Source organism: Phaseolus vulgaris, chromosome 6 (assembly GCF_051622355.1).
Source record: "Phaseolus vulgaris cultivar YP4 chromosome 6, ASM5162235v1, whole genome shotgun sequence".
Taxonomy (NCBI): domain Eukaryota; kingdom Viridiplantae; phylum Streptophyta; class Magnoliopsida; order Fabales; family Fabaceae; genus Phaseolus; species Phaseolus vulgaris.
The window spans coordinates 23,519,800-23,539,360 of NC_143503.1; the positions used below are offsets into that span (position 1 = coordinate 23,519,800).

The window sequence follows — 19,561 nt, forward strand, 5'->3', positions numbered from 1 at the left end:
GGGTAATTTAAAAAAAAAAATACTATTCTAATACACCACATTACTCTATCTAAATCAAACTTAATCATTTTAAATATATATTTATTTCTTAATTCTTTAAGACATATTTATAAATATAGAGAAAATCACGATAGAGTTCTGAAATTTTAAATCGATAATATCTTATATATAATAATTGACATTAGTGATTAGTATGTGATTTGAGATTGAAACAACTATTTTAAAATGTATTAGATTTAGAGTATTTATAAAAGTTGAGTAAGTTATATTTTAAAAACATTAAATTAAAGATTGATATGTACTCGTAATTCTATGTTTTAATTTTTAATTTAAAATAAAAAAAACCATGTGTTTAAAACACCATAATATCAAACTTCATGTATATTTTTTTTAAAATTGACAAGACTATAGTACCAAAGTATTAAATCATTCGTCAATATCATTCCCTTTTAACCAGTCACTCACTTGAAGAGAAAAATAAAAGGGTGATTACAGATATATAATTTCTAATGAAATAAAAAAATAATATTTATAATTTATTTATAGATTTTTCATTTTTATTTATTTAAAATGCATCTCTTGTAAATTGTACTATTATGACTTTAATTTTTTTTGTTAGTCAGAATTTAAGGTAACTTTTCAAATCGTGACTAAAGTTAGAATGACTTTCATATTTTTATATTATAAATCGTGTTACACAACTTATCTATCTGCTTTTATTATTTTTTAAAACCAATCTGATTCCATACATTTTATAAATCACTCCCTTTCTGCAGATTTTCTGTATAAAGGCCATACGATACCTCGAAGACAAAAAAAAAAAAATACATAAAAATGTGATCATAGTTAAAGAACACCCATAACCCAAGATAATATTTTTTAGACGTGGTAGGATATATTTTGGAGGAATAATTCTAAATTCTTTCATTATTTTCTATTTTTAATGTTGAGGATGAAACGTGTTTTATATTATAAAATATTAAATATATTTAGTTTTTGTTTATTTACTTTTATAAATTTTTTATTAGAATGGGAAAATAACTATTTAAGTGAGAATGAGAAGAATATGTCTAACTAATGTAATAATGTATAAATATTTAAAGTTTAAAGTTATGCGACTTTTATCACAATTTATATGACGTAGGAATTTAGTTTTATTTGTTTAAACCATATTTTAATTAGAGAAAATTTTAAGTGAGACATGTAAAATCACGATGAAATACAAAATTCTCCCTCAAATATTTAACTCAATATATTCAGAATTCAAATTTAAAATGATTAAATTAAAACAATATCATTCCACCAGTATCCATTCGGTGGTACTTTTAATGTTGATTATTCACGATAATTTACTTTTTTCAATTTTAACTGAATATATCATTTTATTCTTACATATTAATTATTTACAATCATTAAAAAAAGATAAATCAAGCAACTAGAATCGGTTAGTGTGGTCAGAATAAACAGCTTAAAATAAGTTATCCTGCGTTTATTTTAATTTATTAATTAGTGACAAAAGATAAAAACAAGTTTATCTTATTTTGTTCGAGAAAAAGTTATCACAAAATATTAATTATTGCACTTCACATCATACTATTAAAATCTCGTTGTTTACTAATAATAATACTAAAGCATATTCTAACATGTTCTGTTAGTAACTATACCTTTCACGGCTATTATCGATGAGATATTGTGATAATATTATTAAATAAATAATAATATTAAATTATACGTAATTATTATATGTAATTAATTTAATAATGATAGAATCTCATTATTAGTGGATCCTTACCTAATTAATTTGTAATTGTAATTTAGAGAAGGAAAGTCTCCATATACTATCAACCAGATAATAAAGAGATCTTTATTTTATCTTACTATATTGACTTATCCACTTCTGTCCAACATTTACTCTATCAACCTTTTTCTCCTACTCGTCACAAAGCACATAAACTTTTCCAGTCTATACTTCTTCATGTTGGAATTCAACATCAGAGATTTGATCCGATGGTGCTTCTGACGTATCTTGGTGGTCTTGTCACGAAAACTGAAGAAAATGAAAGAACCCGTCTTTCAAAAAAGAGCCTACAAGGAAGCCAAGAACAACGAGAAAAATGCAGTGAAGTCTTGTATAATAGTAGAACCACCACTCATGTGAAATCAGAATGTTGACTAGGGTTTAGGTCAAAGAATCCTTGTAGTTTCCATAATTCAAAGGCCAATAAGTGTTAGATATGTGAAAAGAGTGAGACTACAAAATCAATGCAATAACACATCGAAGAATCTAGATGTGAGTGCATAGGCAAATCTTGTTTTTACCTCAAGAGGAGATAATGCATTGATATGTTCTTTAAAGAACAATAAAAAGTTGTGGGTGATCAACTTTATGGAGCTTTATTTCATACTATTTCACAATAAAAAAATTTTCAAGAATTATATTATCGAAATTGATAAAATTGACTTTAATAATAAACAATTATCCATAAAAATGTAAAATAAATATTAAGTTAAATAAGTCTTAAAATTGAAAAATATTAAACATTGTAACTTACTCTCAACAAGTCAATTGGCCTATTGAATATTTTAAACTAAATATGCAAAAGAATTAGCATAGGTTGCGAGAAGCTTAAAACTATTTTATTTTATTATTAAGCACGAGGACCAGTTTTATTATATTATTTTCATTCTCAAAACAATATGAATTTATGAATTATTTTTTATGTTAATTTAAAATCTCAAATTTTATCTTTTTTAAATTTATTTTCGCTCTCGGATTTTAGTCATACACACACACACTCTAGAAATAATAATTTTAAAATGATTTTAACAATCACTCTTTTGTTTCATAAGGTTAAGCTACTTATTTATTTAGTCATTTATACATTTTCATATTTTAAATTCATTTAAGTTAAAAAAAGGTATCAAATACAATACACACTTGGTTGTACTTTTTTCTATTTTCACTAGAATTCGTGAGGCCACCATTCCAAGAATTTATAAGAAAAAATCAATAATTTATTAAAACATATTTTTGGTGAAGTGAAGGTTTTCCACTTAAAGCAATTGAATTGGTATTATATTTGAGAAATTGAAAAATGGAATCGAAGAACATTGACCAAGAAAGTGAAGTGTAGGACTATTGTCCCTTTGAATGGAATGAAGAACCTAAACTTTGGTTAGAAAGTAGAACAAAGAAAGAAACAATAATTGAAGGCCAAAAAAATGGTATCACGCAAGCATTGGTAAAGAAATAACCAATTCGTATAATCATAAAATGCTTCCACACGTGCTTTACTTATATTCGATAACCCCCCAACTCTTCTAACCCCATTTACACCTCACATTTTTTTATTTATTTAGTATATATATATATATATATATATATATATAAATAATGTGTGTATTTTTTTTTAATTTATTTATATTTATTATTTTCCTATTTTTAAAAAAATAAACATTGTTTCATTCAATTATTTAGATTTTTTATTCTTTTTTAATAAAGATATAGAAAAAAAGACTCTCTTCTAACATGACTTTTCCATTTATGTGTGTAAGATGAAGATTGTCCCATTTATATATTTTATAAATTGACTTAATATTTAATCAACGTGATATTTTTAATACAAAAGGAGTCAATATTTAAATTTAACATCTAATGACATCTTGAACTAAAAATTAATTATGAGTCAACTCATATAAGAAACCTAATCCCACTTTCAACTTAAAAACTTTTAAGGTTTTTTTTTATATATATATTATTTATCTTGTGTATATTTACTTAATATAACATTTGAAACTCTATATTTAAAAATTATAAGGTAAACTCTATTACTCTCTTATTCTTTTGTATTTTTTTAAAAATATTTGAATAATTTATTTGTTAATTGGTTATTCTTTTTTCTATTATGCCGTTGTTAATTACTTTACACCTATTTTATAAATATAATTTTTCTCAATTTATTTTTTCATTGAACTCATTTTATTCTTTTCGATATTTATTTTAATCTTGGAATTCTTTATAGTTTTTAACGTTTGAGTCATGATAAAAAAAATCCGCTTAAAAATATATATACATATTAAAAGTATTTTCTAAAACTTCGTTTCATTATAAAATTCAAAAAATCAGTTCTAAAAATAGGTGTATGTTTTGTAAAGTGACTTTTGATAATATTAGAAGAAGCCACAATATTTTTATTGACAAACAAACTCGTCACATTTATATACTTTAAAATAAAGTAGTTGAAGTAGTAATTTATTAATGAAAACACATTATACAATATATTTTAGCACATAATATTATTTATATGATTGATTTTGCACAATATATCAGTATCATATTGGAGAAAAACTACCAATATTCATATTGATTAGTTGAATTCAATGTAAAAAATGAAATTATGATGATATTTTATTATTTTTAAAGGAGAAGAGAAATGAAAGTGAAAATACATATAAAGGGTTTTAGGATAATAAAGATTAGGTGCAGATATTGGATTTGAAGAATAATGAACATGAAAATGTAGAAATAGAGCTCAAATAACAATGAAGATGAAAGATGAAAAAATAATATTTAAAGAATAATGAAGATAGATATTAAAGTATTTAAATTTTCATACTAGTATATTTAGTAATTTGGAATATGCAAATATTAAAAGCCTATAAACACGATGAAGGGAACAAGAGGCCAATACAGCAATGGGCCAATAATCAGCCCATGAGTCAGTGATTAAAGGAAAAAGGCTATTTCTCCTTGTACCAGATCAATTGTAATCTGCACCCATCATTTTTTAAAAACTCGAAATTGCCCTTGTTATTTTTTTTTTCAGATTTCCATATCCAAAATGAAAAAAATAATAATAGTTAAATAGTAATTATTTCACACTCAACTTTTTCTCTCACTTTTATTTTATGAATAAAAATAAAAATAAATAAAATTTTAAAATAAAATAATAATATTATTGGGTTGTCAAATGGAAGTGTAAAAAATATTAAGGTTAAAATATCTTAGTGAAAAAAGTGAAAAATTAAATTGTTTGAATAGAAACAAATTAATAAAAAATGAAGAAAAATAAATTTCTTCTCTTTTTCACATCTCATTTTCACTTTTTATTCCAAACATAGATTTAAAAGACTAATTGGATTAACACAGTAAGAATTGTTCTATAGATTCATTTTTGAATCACATTCAATAAATAAAAGTACTCCTTTATTTCATGTTACATGAGAAAAACTTGTTTAAATCTCTTAAAAACTCCTTCACATTTTTACTTGTGAATAATCAATATAATGCAATGATAAGATAATTTCTTTTTTAGATAATAAAAGAAAATACAGTTTAGACTAATAATATTCGTAAATTAAGCTATAAATTTGAAAAAGACTTGTTATAAACTTTTTATCAAGGAAAAAATACTATAATTTTTCAATACTGTAAAATAGTTTGTTATATCTTTCACCTATCAATTTGTTTTAAAGTAGTTCTTATATATATTTTTCTTTTAGTTCCTACTGGTTTGGTTTAGTCTTTATGAGGCATTTTTTTTTCTATCTTTGTATTATATGAATAATTTTTTTATGGTTCTTACCTCTTTTATAAAGTACTTAATCTAAAATAAGTAATTATTATAGGAGTTAAAATAAAATTAGATATTTTATAAAGACGTAAAAAAATAAAATGGTTTTACAATATTTATTAAAAAATACAATTATGAAAAGGAAATTTTTTTTACAAGATAATCCTTTGAGAAATGGGAATAGGTAAGAACACTTTTTCTAACATATTTTTTTTTATAAAAGTCTTTATTGAGACATTATGACATTATTATTCAACTTTCATCACTGACATTTCGAAAAAAAAATATTATATATTCTATCTTTAATAACATTTTATAGATTATTAAAATTTCCATACAAACCCAATTTAATGAAAAACAAGATATTTCAAACTTCGTAATGTTTCATAAACTCCCACGAAAAGAGTTTACGAAAGAACGTTAAGAAAGATTTATATTTTTGGTTTCTTAGAAAGAACTTTGTGTTATCTCTTAACAAAATTTCTGTTTCCGAGTCATGTGTAGGAAGTAGCCACCTTCTCCTTCCTTCTTCTGCTGCACTGAGTATCGAGTGAGTGTACAAAACTACCAACTTGGTGAGTTCTCTCTGGATAAGACTTTCATTATCTTTCACCCTTTTGCTCACTCTTCGCGTTTCCTTAAAAAGCTTGTATTTTTCACCACCCTTTATCTTTTTATGTATATTCTAAATCGTGGGGCTTATACTCTGCAAGATATATTCCGGAACACTGTCTCTATTGTTCCTCTTTATTTTAAATTTCACAACTTTCTTGGTGGTTATTTCTAATTTTTATTTTGGGTGCATGTAGTTATTTTTATTTTACTAGTTCTCTGGTGCAAAATCGAAAACTATGCTGGATTAATTCTAATGGACCAAACAAAATTTGAATTCAAGCATTTTCTTGTTTAAATTGAAAACTTTTTGGTGTTTATACCGAGCTAGGCAAATTGGAAGTTCTTGAAATTTGTGTTACAGCTGTTAACAGGGATTTCATGGTAGATAATCTGTCTGAAGATTTGGTCTTTTAAGTGTGTGACGAACAATGTTGTGTGATCCATGTAGTTGACCTCACTTACTGGGATAAGACTTTTTGTTACTTTTATACATTTCTGGTAACATTATGGTTCTGGTTAATAGAGATCCAAATTGTAAATTTATTGGTGGTTATATTGGGGCTACTTGGAATTTGTGTTATATATTCACTTCTGGTAACATTATGGTGCAGCAGGATAATAGAGCTTACAGACAACAATACTATCGTCCCTTACAAATTTCTTATACAATCCATGATTGTCTTGCACCCTTTTGTTTTCCCTCCTTCTTGCACCACCATCACATGCTCAAAACCTTTTTCTCATGACAACAATCACTTTGTGCCATCTTCAATGGCTCTCCGGGTAGTCCCAAACAATGCCAGGACAAGGACATTCTTATGTAGTGCTAGTATTCAGCCGAAGGATTTGAATGGCATGGACTTCAATATAGACGTCATTAAGAAAGATTTGGAGTTTCAAGGTGATGGCGAAGGTGGGTTTTTAGGTCAAGGTATGTATCCAAGAAGTGATGAAAATGATATTGTTGAAGAAGAAGCACAAGAAGGTGAAGATGATGATGCTGGATTTTCGGATGGAGGACCATATACAGGTAGGCCAGAGAAGGATTATGATAGAGATCCAGAACTCGGTAACATTCTGGGGAGTTTTCTAGAGAATCCCCAAGAGGCACAATCCCAAGTAAGCATCACTGTATTAATGGTTTTATAACTTCAGCCTTGCATTGTAGGCTCTATCTTCTTGTGGTGGTGGTGGGGAGGAGGGGCATTTTGTTTCAAAATGTGATGTTTGTTACATTTCATGTTGTTGAAAAGTTAAAGAATAGCATCTGTGAGCTACTCTGAATTTTAATACCGGGGGATATTATTTGTGTTTAAATCAAATGAGCTTGATATATTTGCAGTTGGAAGATAGATTAAGAAAGAAGAGGAACAAAGTACTGCACACAAAGACTGGATCTGGTAAACCAATGAAGGTGTCATTTAACAAGTAAGCTCAACCATGCAAATATGTGTGATTGTACCATGCAGTGTTCTGTTATTCGCGCAATTTTGCTGGTGTAGTTGCGTTTTTCTTATTGTGATGTTTAGATTTCTCTTCAGTTTGGTGTGCTAGAATTTACTGGTGTAATAACCTTATATTAATTTACTGGTGTAATAAACTCTCTTTAATTTACTGGCGTATTATCTTTTTGAAGTAGGAGAAATGTACAGTTGAGGAATGCTAGTTGTTATTGTTGTTAGTAAATTGGTACAGTGATTGAGATTTGTCAATTGATACTTTCACTTTCATATTCTCTTTCCAACTAGCATGTAGGACATTGAAGCAGTCTCTCTGTTGATCAAAGTGATATGATATGCTTTACATGGATACATTGTTATTTAATGTCAAATTTAACGTATTTAAGGTGGAAATGATTTTTTTAGGACTCAAGCTTACCTTTTTAGGACTTTTAGGAAGGAATAGGAGTAAGTATTCAAATTAGTTTCAGAGTAAGTATTCAAATTAGTTTCAGATTATGCTCTTGCTCGGGGCATGGTTTGAAGTGAAACTTGAATTCTAAGATGGTTATGCTCAAAATTTTGGTTCCGATTGCATCATGTTTGAATTTCTTGAATAAGTTGATATTGCTTTTGAAATCTGGTTATTTTGTATTACTTTTAACTTTAGTGGATACAATGGTGATGCTTCCTGATTAAATATGCAAATACTTTAAGTCTAACAACTTTAGAAAAAACTGTCCGATTTGTTTTATTTTTAAGACTAGTGGTTTGAGTAGAGGGCAACCTTGATGCAAAGTTAAAGTTGCTTCTCGATGACTAGTTGAATATGGGTTTGATTTGGAACCAGCCTCTTTGCATATGCTAGGGTAAGGTTGCGTTACAATAGCCCTCCACCTTACCTTTGTATAGACAGAAGCCTTATAACACTTGGGTATGGTAGTTTCTTTTTGTTTTTTTAATTAGTGGTTTGAGTAATTTGTATTAAATTATTATAGACGTGGACTGATTAGTTTAATATTTGAGTTAGTTGTCATTGAATCCAGCTCAGACTCAAGTTAAATCTTTGATAGAAACCCTGAAAATGCTGGGTTGTTCTAAGTCGAATTAAGGTCAGATACAAAGGCTGAGTAGATTGACTTGTGTCAATTTGATGTTTATAAGGAAAAAGAGGATTACTTTTGACGATGATGTTACTGGGATTTTCTAATTCCTATTTTGGATATATGAATTATTAATTGTAGCCTAATGTCACTATATATTGCTCTCTTGTGTGCTACTGGTAATTGTAGCATTTAGGCATTTACTTGTTAGCTGTATGTTTATTTTATGATTAGCATATAAGTGGGCACTTTAATGAATTGAAAGCTGAAATTGGTGCTATTTGAAGAGGTAAAGGGACTGGAGTGCAGTTTCTACTGAACTTAAACAGTAAACTACTAAGGTTCTGTGATGAGCCCATAATACATGTTTACCAATGAAGAGGGGAAAAACAGAAATGAAGGCAGAAAGGAGGATGCAAATGGGTCGGTCAAGGAAGCAAGGCCTGTTGATGTTATGAGAGAAGAAAGAAAGAAGTTGGTCCAGGGGATGGTGAGAGAAGGGTGGGAAAAATAACAACTTGGATAGGTGGCAGAGAGGGAGTGGAGGAAAGTGGCTTCGCGATTATGCAAAGAGAGGTGGGGGAATACCAGGAGGAGGATAGGGGGAAGAGAAATTGGGGTGGTGAAAAGGAGGGTGAGACTGAATGCAGGGTAGGCTCGTGCTCGGTCTGGGTTTTCTTTGCTATCTTTATATTTCCATCTTATAATGAGCGCTCCATCTATAGTCATTTATTTCCCATTTTCCTACATATCTCACTGTTGAATTCCTCTGTTATGTCTAGTCCTTCTTTGTTGGGTAGGGGATTATTAATTTAGATACTATAATTAGTTCTATAAATTTTTGGTTCTTATCGTCCTAATTGAATGAACTTCTCCACGAGTCCTTATAAAGGAGAAGTAAATAATAGGGTAAATGAATTGAAGTTCTCCCATAAGTTAAAATTAGCTTATGTACTAAATTTTTTAGAAGGTTTCTCTTTTAACTTCTCCAAAAGCTGAAATGCACTACTTGATTTTAGCTTATAGGAGAAAACTCAATTTACTTGACCTTTTTTCCTTCTATAAGTGGTTATAGAGAATTTTATCCAAAAATAGGGACTTAACTGTAAGTTTTGTTTTGAGGTGTTCCTAAACTAAAGAATTGTGCACCAAACTCTTTAAAGAAGTATCTACTGGTTAGTCTGTTAATTAAATTATGATGAATTTGTATGGTTTAGTAATGGAATGAAGATCTAACACTTTAGTTGGTGTAATAATCGAATAAAAATGGGTTCTTAGTTCTATGTTGGAATTTTGTTGACTATGTATTGTTAATTTTAAATAGACAATAATAAGAGTTCTAGACAAGTTTCTGATCCGAAGCCATTGGCTAACCTAGTTGTTTTAGTCTAATATTTTATGTCATTCTATAAGGAAGACTTCTTAGTTTGTGATGTGTTTGTTTTCGGTTCTGAGAATCTGGCTTTGTTGCACATGACTTTGTGGGTACATGGAGGCTTGGAATGTGGACTTCAACTTGATGGAAAAATGTTGGGTTTATGGGAACTGTTAGTAATACTTATGATGTATACTCATCAGTTAGTTAGTTACAAAGTGAGTAGTAGGTTTTTGGTTGAAGAAATAAGACATGTGTCTCTAAATAAGGAGGAGATGAAGAGAGATTGTGTCTTCTCATTTCTGAGATTCTTGGGGCCTTATTAGGAGGTGTAGGCCCTCGAAGTTTTGTAAGTTAAGCACTATAGGGGAAAAAGCCTTTATTCATGCATGTACTATACGTATCCATAACTATTTTGTGGTTTTGGTTGGATTTCTTTGAAATACATCCGTTTGTTCTCGAAGTCATCTTAAGATGGAATTCATGCTATCTAAACTGTCATTTGATTCCCAACTAGATTTAAGTGTGTCTTACACTCATAACCAGCATGCCTTCAATTCAGAGTAGTTGTTTTAATGTAGATATTCCCTTCAAAAAGATTGTTAATATCCCTTTATTTGAAAAAACCTGTTTAAATCGAAGTAGCTACCAGGGAGCTAGCTTTCATGTGGCCATCATATGCCCCTGGATTGGGTGGGGTGTGATTTTCTTAGACACATCGAGTCAAACTAAGGATATAGAAGAAATTCCACCTATCATGTTCATATAACACCAAGTTTGCTTGTTATGTGTATTTGAAGGTGTCTTTCAAATGGCAAGTTCCCTAATTATATATGTATATAGAAGGGGTGAGAGAGTGGCAAGGGGAGTTTACCTATAAGAGGGTTATGACAAATAAACAGACAGTCAGTGGGAGTAAAGAGATTAAAGAGATGAGCAAAAGGTTATTTATTTCTGCTTGAGACAGTGCATACAAGACACAAAAATTATATATTCTGTATTTTTCTTCTTTATCTTAAAAGTATTTTATTTATCTTACAGTTAATGATGGTATTTCCAGATTTGAATTTTCAAACTCATACATATGGTTTGAATTCTACAATGTTCCATTGGCCAAAGACATCTCCTTAATTTGTGATGTAAGGAACTTTGCTCTATGATTAATTTGTTGTGCATTCTCCATGATACACATTTGCTTTAGTGAAAATTGTGTTGAATTTGGTTCATTGCAGACAATTCGATCATGGCATATTATTGGCCGTCTTGGTGGATGCAATGCATTGAATATGCAAGTAAGTTTTTCTCTTCTGCCGTTGATACAAAATTTTCCTTCTCCTTTTCCCTTATAGATTAACTAGCATTTTACGTTCAGCTTTCACAGTCTCCATTGGATGCACGACCGAGTTATGATTATATTCAAGGAGCAAATGTTGAACCAACTACATTTTACAACATTGGGAATCTTGAGGTGCAAGACAACTTGGCTCGAATATGGTGAAGTGTCAATTGCATGCTCCTTGTACATATTACTGTAATTGTGAACTTCAAATACTAATAATTTCTTCTTGTGTTATAACAGGGTGGATATTGGAACTGTTGAACCATTGCTTCTGGATGTTTTGATAAATGCTTTGACACAGATAAGCTCCGAGTATGATCTCCACTTTCTTTATTCAATTAATTAATCACTTTGGTTCAGTTATGTACTCAAAATTATCCTATCTGAGGATTAACCAAAGCCATTTATTTAGGAATGAACAGTTTTAATTCGTTCTTGTTAATCTTTCTCTCTGAAGTGAGAGATTATGTGTTAAGATTTGGGATCAGTTTAGTGATTATTTTTGTAGAGATTTACAAAAAAACAGAAGTTAATTGACGTTTGTTTAGAATCAGAAAAAATCACCTTTTTAAGGCAAATTATTGATTTTATTAGAAACTGTTCTAAATAGTTTCTGATTGTGACAAGATTTCTAATTCTTTATAACTTCTGATTATATTGAGGAGCTATAACAAACAAGGAAAAATAAGTGAATCTCAGTGAAAAAACTTAAACAAATAGCCCTAGATAAAAGTTTTAGCCATCTTTTTTGCATTGCACCTTGGATACTTTGTTTCAATCCCATTTTTATTTTATTTTCTTCTCTTGTTTTTTGTTTTTGATAGTTTTGTTGGGATCAAGCAAGTAATGTTTGGTGGAGCAGAATTTGAGAGTTGGAATGAGAATTTGAAATCAGAGGAGGCAGGTTATGGTGTTCACAAGATCTAGCCAATTTTTAAGGCATATGAGGATTTTGAATTGTGGTTAAAGAAGAGAAAGTTATCAAATGTATTTCTTTTGGGTATCATTAAGTATAAGACTGGACAATAATAGTTGTAAACATTTCTCCTGGTTATGTACTTTTTTTTGTTTTGACTAAAATCCTGTGGAATTTGTGGATAAAGTTTTGAACAAGGGTAAAGCTGGTATGTATAATGGAACTTAATGAAGCATACTTTTATTTATAAAAATGCAGGTTATGAGAGTATGCTGATTTCAATTATGAAACTAAATAAGCAGACCAAAGTTATGAAACTGTGAACCAGATGATGCTAATGACTAGTAATTTTATAGATTATTGTCTTAGCAACACAAAGGCTATGCAGAATTTTAAGATTTGTACATGTTTCACTTTGAAACCCGAGAGGGACAAATGAAATTGTCAGTGTGTGAATTTCAGTTTTATATTTCAATTATCGAATTTACCTGTTTAAAGTACAAATTCACAAAACTAAAAAGGTGTGAAAGCAAGATAATTATGTGCTTATTTCCTGTGCATCAGCTGCTTTTGATCCCCGGTTCTTCTAATGAGCCAATACTTCACTTTATTACTTTGCCAGCTTTTTGGATGGGAATTTGTCAGGAAAGAAATCACACACACATAGGAACAAGGAAGTGATTACAAAAAGATAATGCTTACCATCCTTTTAAAATTGTCTAACAAACTTCTGTAATTTGAATTATAATTACTAATACTCCTATGAGAAAGTGAAACTTTGTCTCAATGTGTTTACTACTCTTATGAGGTGATGCTTGGCCAAATTAATTGCTGATTTGTTGTTTATCAGCAGCTTAATTCCTCCTGGTTCTTTTAATTTGAGTTCCTCTATCAAAGTACCAAGCCAAACATCTTGGAAAGCCTCATTGAAGCTGCAATATACTCAAATTCACATGAGGATAGAGTAACCACTTCCCCTTTCTTTGAACACCAAGAACTTGGTGTACTACGGTATAGGGACATATACCATGTAGTTCTTTTCCAATCAGTTTTAACGTCACACCAATCTGAGTATGAGCTCTGAATTCTCATCATCTTTAGGAAAACATATTGTTGAATATCTCGACTAGAGATAAAGTCAATTTATAGAATATAAGTGAGTAAAAACCTCACCTTACAAGTCGGTTTTGTAACGACTTGTAAGGTTGAATTACACTTAAAATTTATTTCTTAAGACCTATAATCCAAGGTTTCTTACACAAATACTTGAGTGATCCAACAATAGGCTAACCAACTCCTCTTTTTTCCCCTTCTCCATAATAGGATCAGTTTCTGCAGGTGTGATAACAGGATTGCACTTGAGCATGTTGAATTTCTAAAGTCAGTTGCATATTACTGTGGTGCATGACTGTTTCAAGTTCAGTAGTCTTGAACTGGATTCCTAGGAAATAAAGACAAAGGCCTCCATATCACTCATTTCAAATTCACTCACCATTCAATTTTTCCTTTCATTGGGACTTGTTATAAACAAATCATCAAACATAAAAAAATCAAATTTGTGGTTGTCACTGCTTCCAGCACCCTCAGATACTCCATTCTCAGAAATGCACTTTACAAAGCCAATTTGGCTAAGAAAGCTATCCAGAGCTTGCTTGAAGCCAAACAAGGTCTTCCTCACACCTTCTTCTACTGTCCCTTAATCTCATAAACATGTGACTATCCTACATATACTTCTTTATCAAGTGGTCCATTTAAAAAAAGTTGACTTTACATCTAACTAATGCGTTGGCCAGTCTCTTAAATTTGTAACTGCTACCACTAATCTTGTTTCCATTTTGTACCTATACATGTGTCTTTTACTTGTTCTTTATTCTTTTCTCTATTCCATTGTATCTCAGATTAATATACAGTTTCTATTTAAATTTGAGAATACAAGAGATGCTTGTTTAAAATCTAAAAAAATGTAGATATCACTAAGATTATTATTTGATAGTGCATATAATCCTAAAATATTTATTAAATATAAAATGTAATCAAAATTGTTATTTATTGTTTTATTAAATATAAAAACTAATAAAAGAAGTTAGATGAAGGTTTTTAAATGAAATTAAACAAACAGGTTAGAATGGAATCCAGGTTAAGAAAGTGTATTTTAACAGTACGAATTTTATATAATAAGATAAAAATATAATAATAATAATAATAATAATAATAATAATAATAGTAATAATAATAATAATAAAATAATGTATTCAATATAAATAATGTTAGGATATAATGTAAATTATATTTAACGTGCTCTCTTTGGTAAATTATATTTAACGTGTTCTCGGCAGGGATTCACTTTGGTGAATTCTTCCTTGGCCGAGAGGTTTTTTAACGTGTTCTTGGCAGGGATTCACTTTGGTGAGTTTTTCCTTGGCCGAGAGGTTTTTTAACGTGCTCTCGGCAGGGATTCACTTTGGTGAATTCTTTCTTGGCCGAAAGGTTTTTTAACATGCTCTCGGCAGAGATTCACTTTGGTGAATTCTTCCTTGGTCGAGAGATGTATGATTTTGCGGTAGCGGTTTACTTACATGTATAGCTGATAAGTTTGATTCCATTAAATGTGGTGCCTCGTTAAAACCTTCTTCAATAAAAAACCATTGGGAAAAAAGATTAAAGGTAGGAAAAAGTACACCTATGATACATATTAGCTAAAGTACATTTTCAAATGTCTGGCGTTCCATGTTCTGGGAACCTCTCGGCCATTCAGCTGTTCTAAGCGATACGCACCGTTCTGGAGGTTTTCTTTGATTTTGAAGGGACCCTCCCAATTTGCGTTGAACTTTCCTTCTGTCGGGATCTTGCGAGCTTCTCCTTTCATCCTCCAGACCAGATCTCCCTCTTGGAACACTGTGGGTTTAGTCTTTGAATTGTATCTTCTTGCGACTATCCGTTTACAAGCTTCCTCTCTTATCTTGGCCTTGTCACGCGACTCCTGGAGTAAGTCTAACTCTGTTCTTAAACATTCTTCGTTTACCTTCAGGTCATGGAGTCCTCTTTAGATTCTCGGCTCTTCGACTTCTACTGGTAGCATGGCGTCTGTACCGTAAGTGAGGTTGTATGGGGTTTCCCCAGTTACTGAATGGGGGGTACACTGATAGGCCTAGAGAACTTCCACGAGCTCTTCTACCCACTTACCTTTTGCACTGCCGAGTCTTTTCTTTAATTCATTCACGATGACTTTGTTGGCGGATTCAGCTTGGCCGTTAGTTTGCGGGTGTTCCACAGAGCTTGTCTTGTGTCGAATGCCTAAGCTTTCATAGAATTCAACCAACTTTCGATCTGTGAACTGTCTTCCGTTATCCGTGATGATGGTATGCGGGATTCCAAACCTGCAAACGATGTCTTTCCATACAAAACTCTGGACTTGTTGAGTCGTGATGCTTGCGAGGGGTTCTGCTTCTATCCACTTTGTAAAATAATCGACTGCTACCAACAAGAACTTCCTTTGTCCAGTTGCTGGCGGGAAATGGCCTACTATGTCCATTCCCCACAAAGCAAACGACCAGGGAGACTTAATGCTTTGGAGATTGTGGGGGTGAAGGTGGATTAGTGGGTCGTGCTCTTGGAAACTTACGCATTTTTTCACAAAATCAGCGCAATCAGTTATTAGTGTCGGCCAGTAGTATCCGACCCTTAGGACTCTAGTTGCCATCGTGCTCTGGAATGTAAGTTGCACGCTCCTTGATGCAATTCTTGCAAAACGTATTATGCTTCTACTTTCAAAACACACTTGAGTAGTGGGGTAGAGAACCCCCTTTTATATAAATCTTCCCCTATCATGACAAAACGGGAAGCTTTTTTGTGGAGAGACAAGTCATGGCTTTCTTTCCCTTCTTCCCGGTCTTTGACTACTTTTTTCATCTTGGGCACCCAATCTTCTTCTCCTTACTCCGTTACCATACATTCTCCGATGGAGACTGACGGAGTTGATAAAATTTACTAGATGACGGTGGCATGCCGGCCTTTCGTCTTAGCGGTAGCTAGTTTTGACAGAGTGTCGGCCCTGAGGTTGTCCTGTCGTTTCACATGGCTTACGACGACACTTTGAAACTGGCTAATGATGTTAACCACATTGTGACAGTACTTCAGGATTAGGGGATCTTTAATTTGGTAGTTTCCATTGATATGTCCGACCATAAGCTGTGAATTTGTCTTACATTCCACCTTTCGGGCTCCCACGTCTTTAGCCAACAACAATCTAGCGATGAGTGCTTCATATTCTGCTTGGTTGTTGGATGTTTGGAATCCGAAACGTAACGACTGCTCAATTTGTATGTTCTCTGGTCCTTCTAGAATGATTCTGGCTCCCCCTCCTCTCTTACTCGAAGAGCCGTCAACATGCAGTGTCCATGTAGTTTCGGGCTCTCGGCACTTTTGCAACTCCGATGTGAAGTCTGCCAAACATTGGGACTTGATAAGCCCGTGTGGTTCATACTTGATGCTGAATTCGGACAACTCGAATGACCAGCCAATCATCCTTCTGACCAACTCGGGTTTCTGCAATATCATATTGATTGGGAAATCGGTTCGTACTATGATCTCGTGGCTTTGGAAATATTGTCGGAGCCTTCTGGAAGCGTGAACGAGAGCTATGACTACCTTTTCGATCACTTGATATCTGGTTTCGGCATCCTGTAGCACTCGACTCACGAAGTAGATTGGTTTCTGCTCTGTTCTGCCTTGTACAATAGCGGCACTTACGACTTCCGGTGAGGTGGCAAGGTAGACCAGCAAAGGCATCCCATGGGCGGGTTTGCTCAGGATGGGTGGTTGTGCTAATGTCTGCTTTACTGTTTGGAAAGCCTCTTCGCAACTTTCATTCCATTTGAACCTCTTTGACTTCTTCATGAGCCTCAAAATCGGTCTGATTTTATCCGCTAATCTAGGCATGAACCTGGACAATGATGTCAACCTCCCTACCAGCCGCTGGACCTCTTTCAGGTTATCCAGACTTCTCATAGTTTCCAAGGCTCGACACTTATCAGGATTCGCCTCAATTCCTCGGCTTGTCAGCATAAAGCCTAGGAACTTGCCTCATTCGACCCCGAACACGCATTTCTTCAGGTTAAGACGCATGTCGTACTTCCTTATCTATCGGAAGACCTCAGCTAGGTCATTCACATGTAGCTCAACGCTATCGGATTTTACGATTATGTCATAAACATATACCTCCATGGTTTTCCCAATCTGTTCACGGAACATTCGGTCCATCAACCTCTGATAGGTTGCTCCGGCATTCTTCAGGCCGAAAGGCATGACTTCGTAACAGAAGTTGGCTTTGTCGGTAATGAAAGCTGTTTTTTCTCGGTCTGCAGGATGCATGCGTATTTGATTGTATCCAAAGCATGCGTCAAGAAAGCTCAACACTTTATGGTCAGTTGCTCCATCTACCAGTCGGTCAATGCTTGGTAGTGGGTATGCATCCTTAGGACAAACTTTATTAAGATGAGTATAATCGATGCACATCCGTCATTTTCTGTTATTCTTCTGCACCAATACTATGTTTGCAAGCCACGTAGTGTAATGTACCTCTCGGATAAAACCAACGTCTAGAACATTTCGAGTTTCCTCCTCAGCTATCCGTTCTTTCTCTCCCACCAACTTTCTCTTCTTCTGGGCTATTAGTCTGGCCTCCTTACAGATCGATAACTTGTGTGAAATTATTTGAGGGTCTGTACCCGACATGTCGGCTGCCGACCATGCGAACAAGTCTGTGTTTTTAAATAGAACAGTTGTGATGATGTTCTTTTCCTCTGCTCCCAAGGTTGATCCCAATCGCGTATTTTGTCCTTCTCGACCCACTTGACATAGCACCACCTCTTCCTTTAGCTCCACCTGAGGTTCGTCGTTTGGTCTGGGATCCAAGTCATCACCTAGGGATATATGGTGAACCTCGGTCCTCCGGGTTGGTGTTAGTGGTGGAAGGATCTTTAAACTTGTCGCGTAACATTCTCTTGCGGTTTTTTGGTCGGCGTGAAGGGTGACTACCTCTCGGCCCCGGCTCAGGTTGTCGGTTGGGAACTTCATGGCGAGGTGAGGGGTCAAGACTATGGCCCCTAATTTATTAAGGGAGGATCGTCCGATCAAGATGTTGTAAGACGTTTCAACATCGACTAACAAGTATCTAATCTTGATTATTCGGCAGTCTCGGTTTCCTTCTCTGAACTTGGTGTCTAAGTCAATGTATCCTCTGGTGTTGACTCTCTGTCCCGCAAAACCAATAATTTGCTCATCGTATTGGACAATGTCATCCTCTGATATGCCCATTTTGTTGAAGGTTTTCCAATACAGTATGTCCACGGAACTCCCTTGGCCTATCAGAGTTTTCATGATGACAAAGTTGGCTACCTCAATGGTGACCACCATGAGATCGTCGTGTCTTGGGTTTATGTTTCTGAAGTCTGAGTTTATGAAAAGCATAGGGGGCAGGTCTCTCCTATTGCTCCTGCTAATGGAGTAGACAGAGCTGACTACTTGAAGGTGCCTTTTCCGGGAGGATGATGTCGTACCTCCCCCTGCGAAACCTCCAGATATCGTGTTTATCACCCCTCATACAGGCATGGTTCGTTGGCGGTTTCTTCCTTCTCAGCCTTCTCGGTCTCGTCGCTCGCTCTTTGAGGTGTTCTTACTTACCTCTCGCTTCTTTCCGGCATCTGCTTCGATTTTCCCGTCTTCTCGGTTTGTTTGGACGAAATGTCGCAAATGTCCTGCTTGTATGAGTTCTTCAATCTTGTCTTTTAGGGCCCAACAGTCTTCCGTCATATGCCCAAAATTGTGGTGATACTAACAATGCTTGGTCTGATCCGCACTCTATGGAGTAGAGGTTCTACTTGATGCTCTAAGAAGATCGGCATTGAGGGCTTCTTCCATGACTCTCGACCTTTCGGTCGTTAGGGGGGTGTAATGGGTGAAAGCAGCCCTTTGGGAATGTCTCTAGGCTTCCCGAACTGTGTTGGTATGCTTCTGTCACCCCTCCTTTCGGGTTCATCAGGTGTCCGAGCCTTGTTTCAGAATTCTTTCAATTCCTCCAGCTACATGTATTTGGTGGCTCTTTGGCGTAACTCATCCAATGTCGTGACCGACTGCATGCACAAGCTATCTGAAAACGGTCCCGACTTTAGTGCAGTCACCATATGGTGCATCGCCACTTTGG

General features: G+C 33.4%; 3 protein-coding genes across 4 annotated transcripts; 1 reads left to right on the top strand and 2 right to left on the bottom strand.

Annotated features, from left to right (window-relative positions):
* Positions 1-5,938: 5,938 nt before the first annotated feature.
* On the top strand, positions 5,939-12,630 carry LOC137831403 (oxidoreductase/transition metal ion-binding protein (DUF3531)). Of its 2 annotated transcripts, none has more exons than XM_068639072.2 (8): positions 5,939-6,148; positions 6,803-7,307; positions 7,531-7,616; positions 11,166-11,244; positions 11,338-11,397; positions 11,478-11,599; positions 11,685-11,756; positions 12,269-12,630. In XM_068639072.2, exons 2-8 carry the CDS (start codon positions 6,861-6,863, stop codon positions 12,369-12,371), a joined length of 969 nt encoding a protein of 322 aa, XP_068495173.1. In that variant the 5' UTR covers positions 5,939-6,148; positions 6,803-6,860; the 3' UTR covers positions 12,372-12,630. The 2 variants fall into 2 exon arrangements, with proteins under 2 accessions (XP_068495173.1, XP_068495171.1); XM_068639070.2 differs by having other exon boundaries at positions 5,970-6,148; positions 6,800-7,307.
* Positions 12,631-13,251: 621 nt separating this feature from the next.
* LOC150027303 (uncharacterized) lies at positions 13,252-16,060 on the bottom strand. Its single transcript, XM_090303924.1, has 3 exons — positions 15,544-16,060; positions 15,066-15,357; positions 13,252-13,486 (listed from the first exon to the last, which is right to left on the bottom strand). Exons 1-3 carry the CDS (start codon positions 16,058-16,060, stop codon positions 13,252-13,254), a joined length of 1,044 nt encoding a protein of 347 aa, XP_090160050.1.
* Positions 16,061-17,499: 1,439 nt separating this feature from the next.
* Positions 17,500-19,170, bottom strand: LOC137833472 (uncharacterized). The gene is made up of 3 exons (XM_068641819.2): positions 19,038-19,170; positions 17,938-18,923; positions 17,500-17,832 (listed from the first exon to the last, which is right to left on the bottom strand). Exons 1-3 carry the CDS (start codon positions 19,168-19,170, stop codon positions 17,500-17,502), a joined length of 1,452 nt encoding a protein of 483 aa, XP_068497920.1.
* Positions 19,171-19,561: the final 391 nt, after the last annotated feature.

Bases quoted from the DNA above. Each gene is read 5' to 3' on its own strand.
- LOC137831403 (XM_068639072.2), top strand. From the start codon at position 6,861: ATGATTGTCTTGCACCCTTTTGTTTTCCCTCCTTCTTGCACCACCATC. The intron at 11,245-11,337 runs GTAAGGAACTTT...GGTTCATTGCAG, and splicing joins ACATCTCCTTAATTTGTGAT to ACAATTCGATCATGGCATAT. The intron at 11,600-11,684 runs GTGAAGTGTCAA...GTGTTATAACAG, and splicing joins GACAACTTGGCTCGAATATG to GGTGGATATTGGAACTGTTG.
- LOC150027303 (XM_090303924.1), bottom strand. From the start codon at position 16,060: ATGGCAACTAGAGTCCTAAGGGTCGGATACTACTGGCCGACACTAATA. The intron at 15,358-15,543 runs GTAAGTGGGTAG...GTTTAAGAACAG, and splicing joins AAGACTCGGCAGTGCAAAAG to AGTTAGACTTACTCCAGGAG. The intron at 13,487-15,065 runs GTACTTTAGCTA...CTTTATCTCTAG, and splicing joins AACGCCAGACATTTGAAAAT to TCGAGATATTCAACAATATG.
- LOC137833472 (XM_068641819.2), bottom strand. From the start codon at position 19,170: ATGACGGAAGACTGTTGGGCCCTAAAAGACAAGATTGAAGAACTCATA. The intron at 18,924-19,037 runs GTAAGAACACCT...GAGGTTTCGCAG, and splicing joins CGGAAAGAAGCGAGAGGTAA to GGGGAGGTACGACATCATCC. The intron at 17,833-17,937 runs GTACATTACACT...GTTTGTCCTAAG, and splicing joins ACGTTGGTTTTATCCGAGAG to GATGCATACCCACTACCAAG.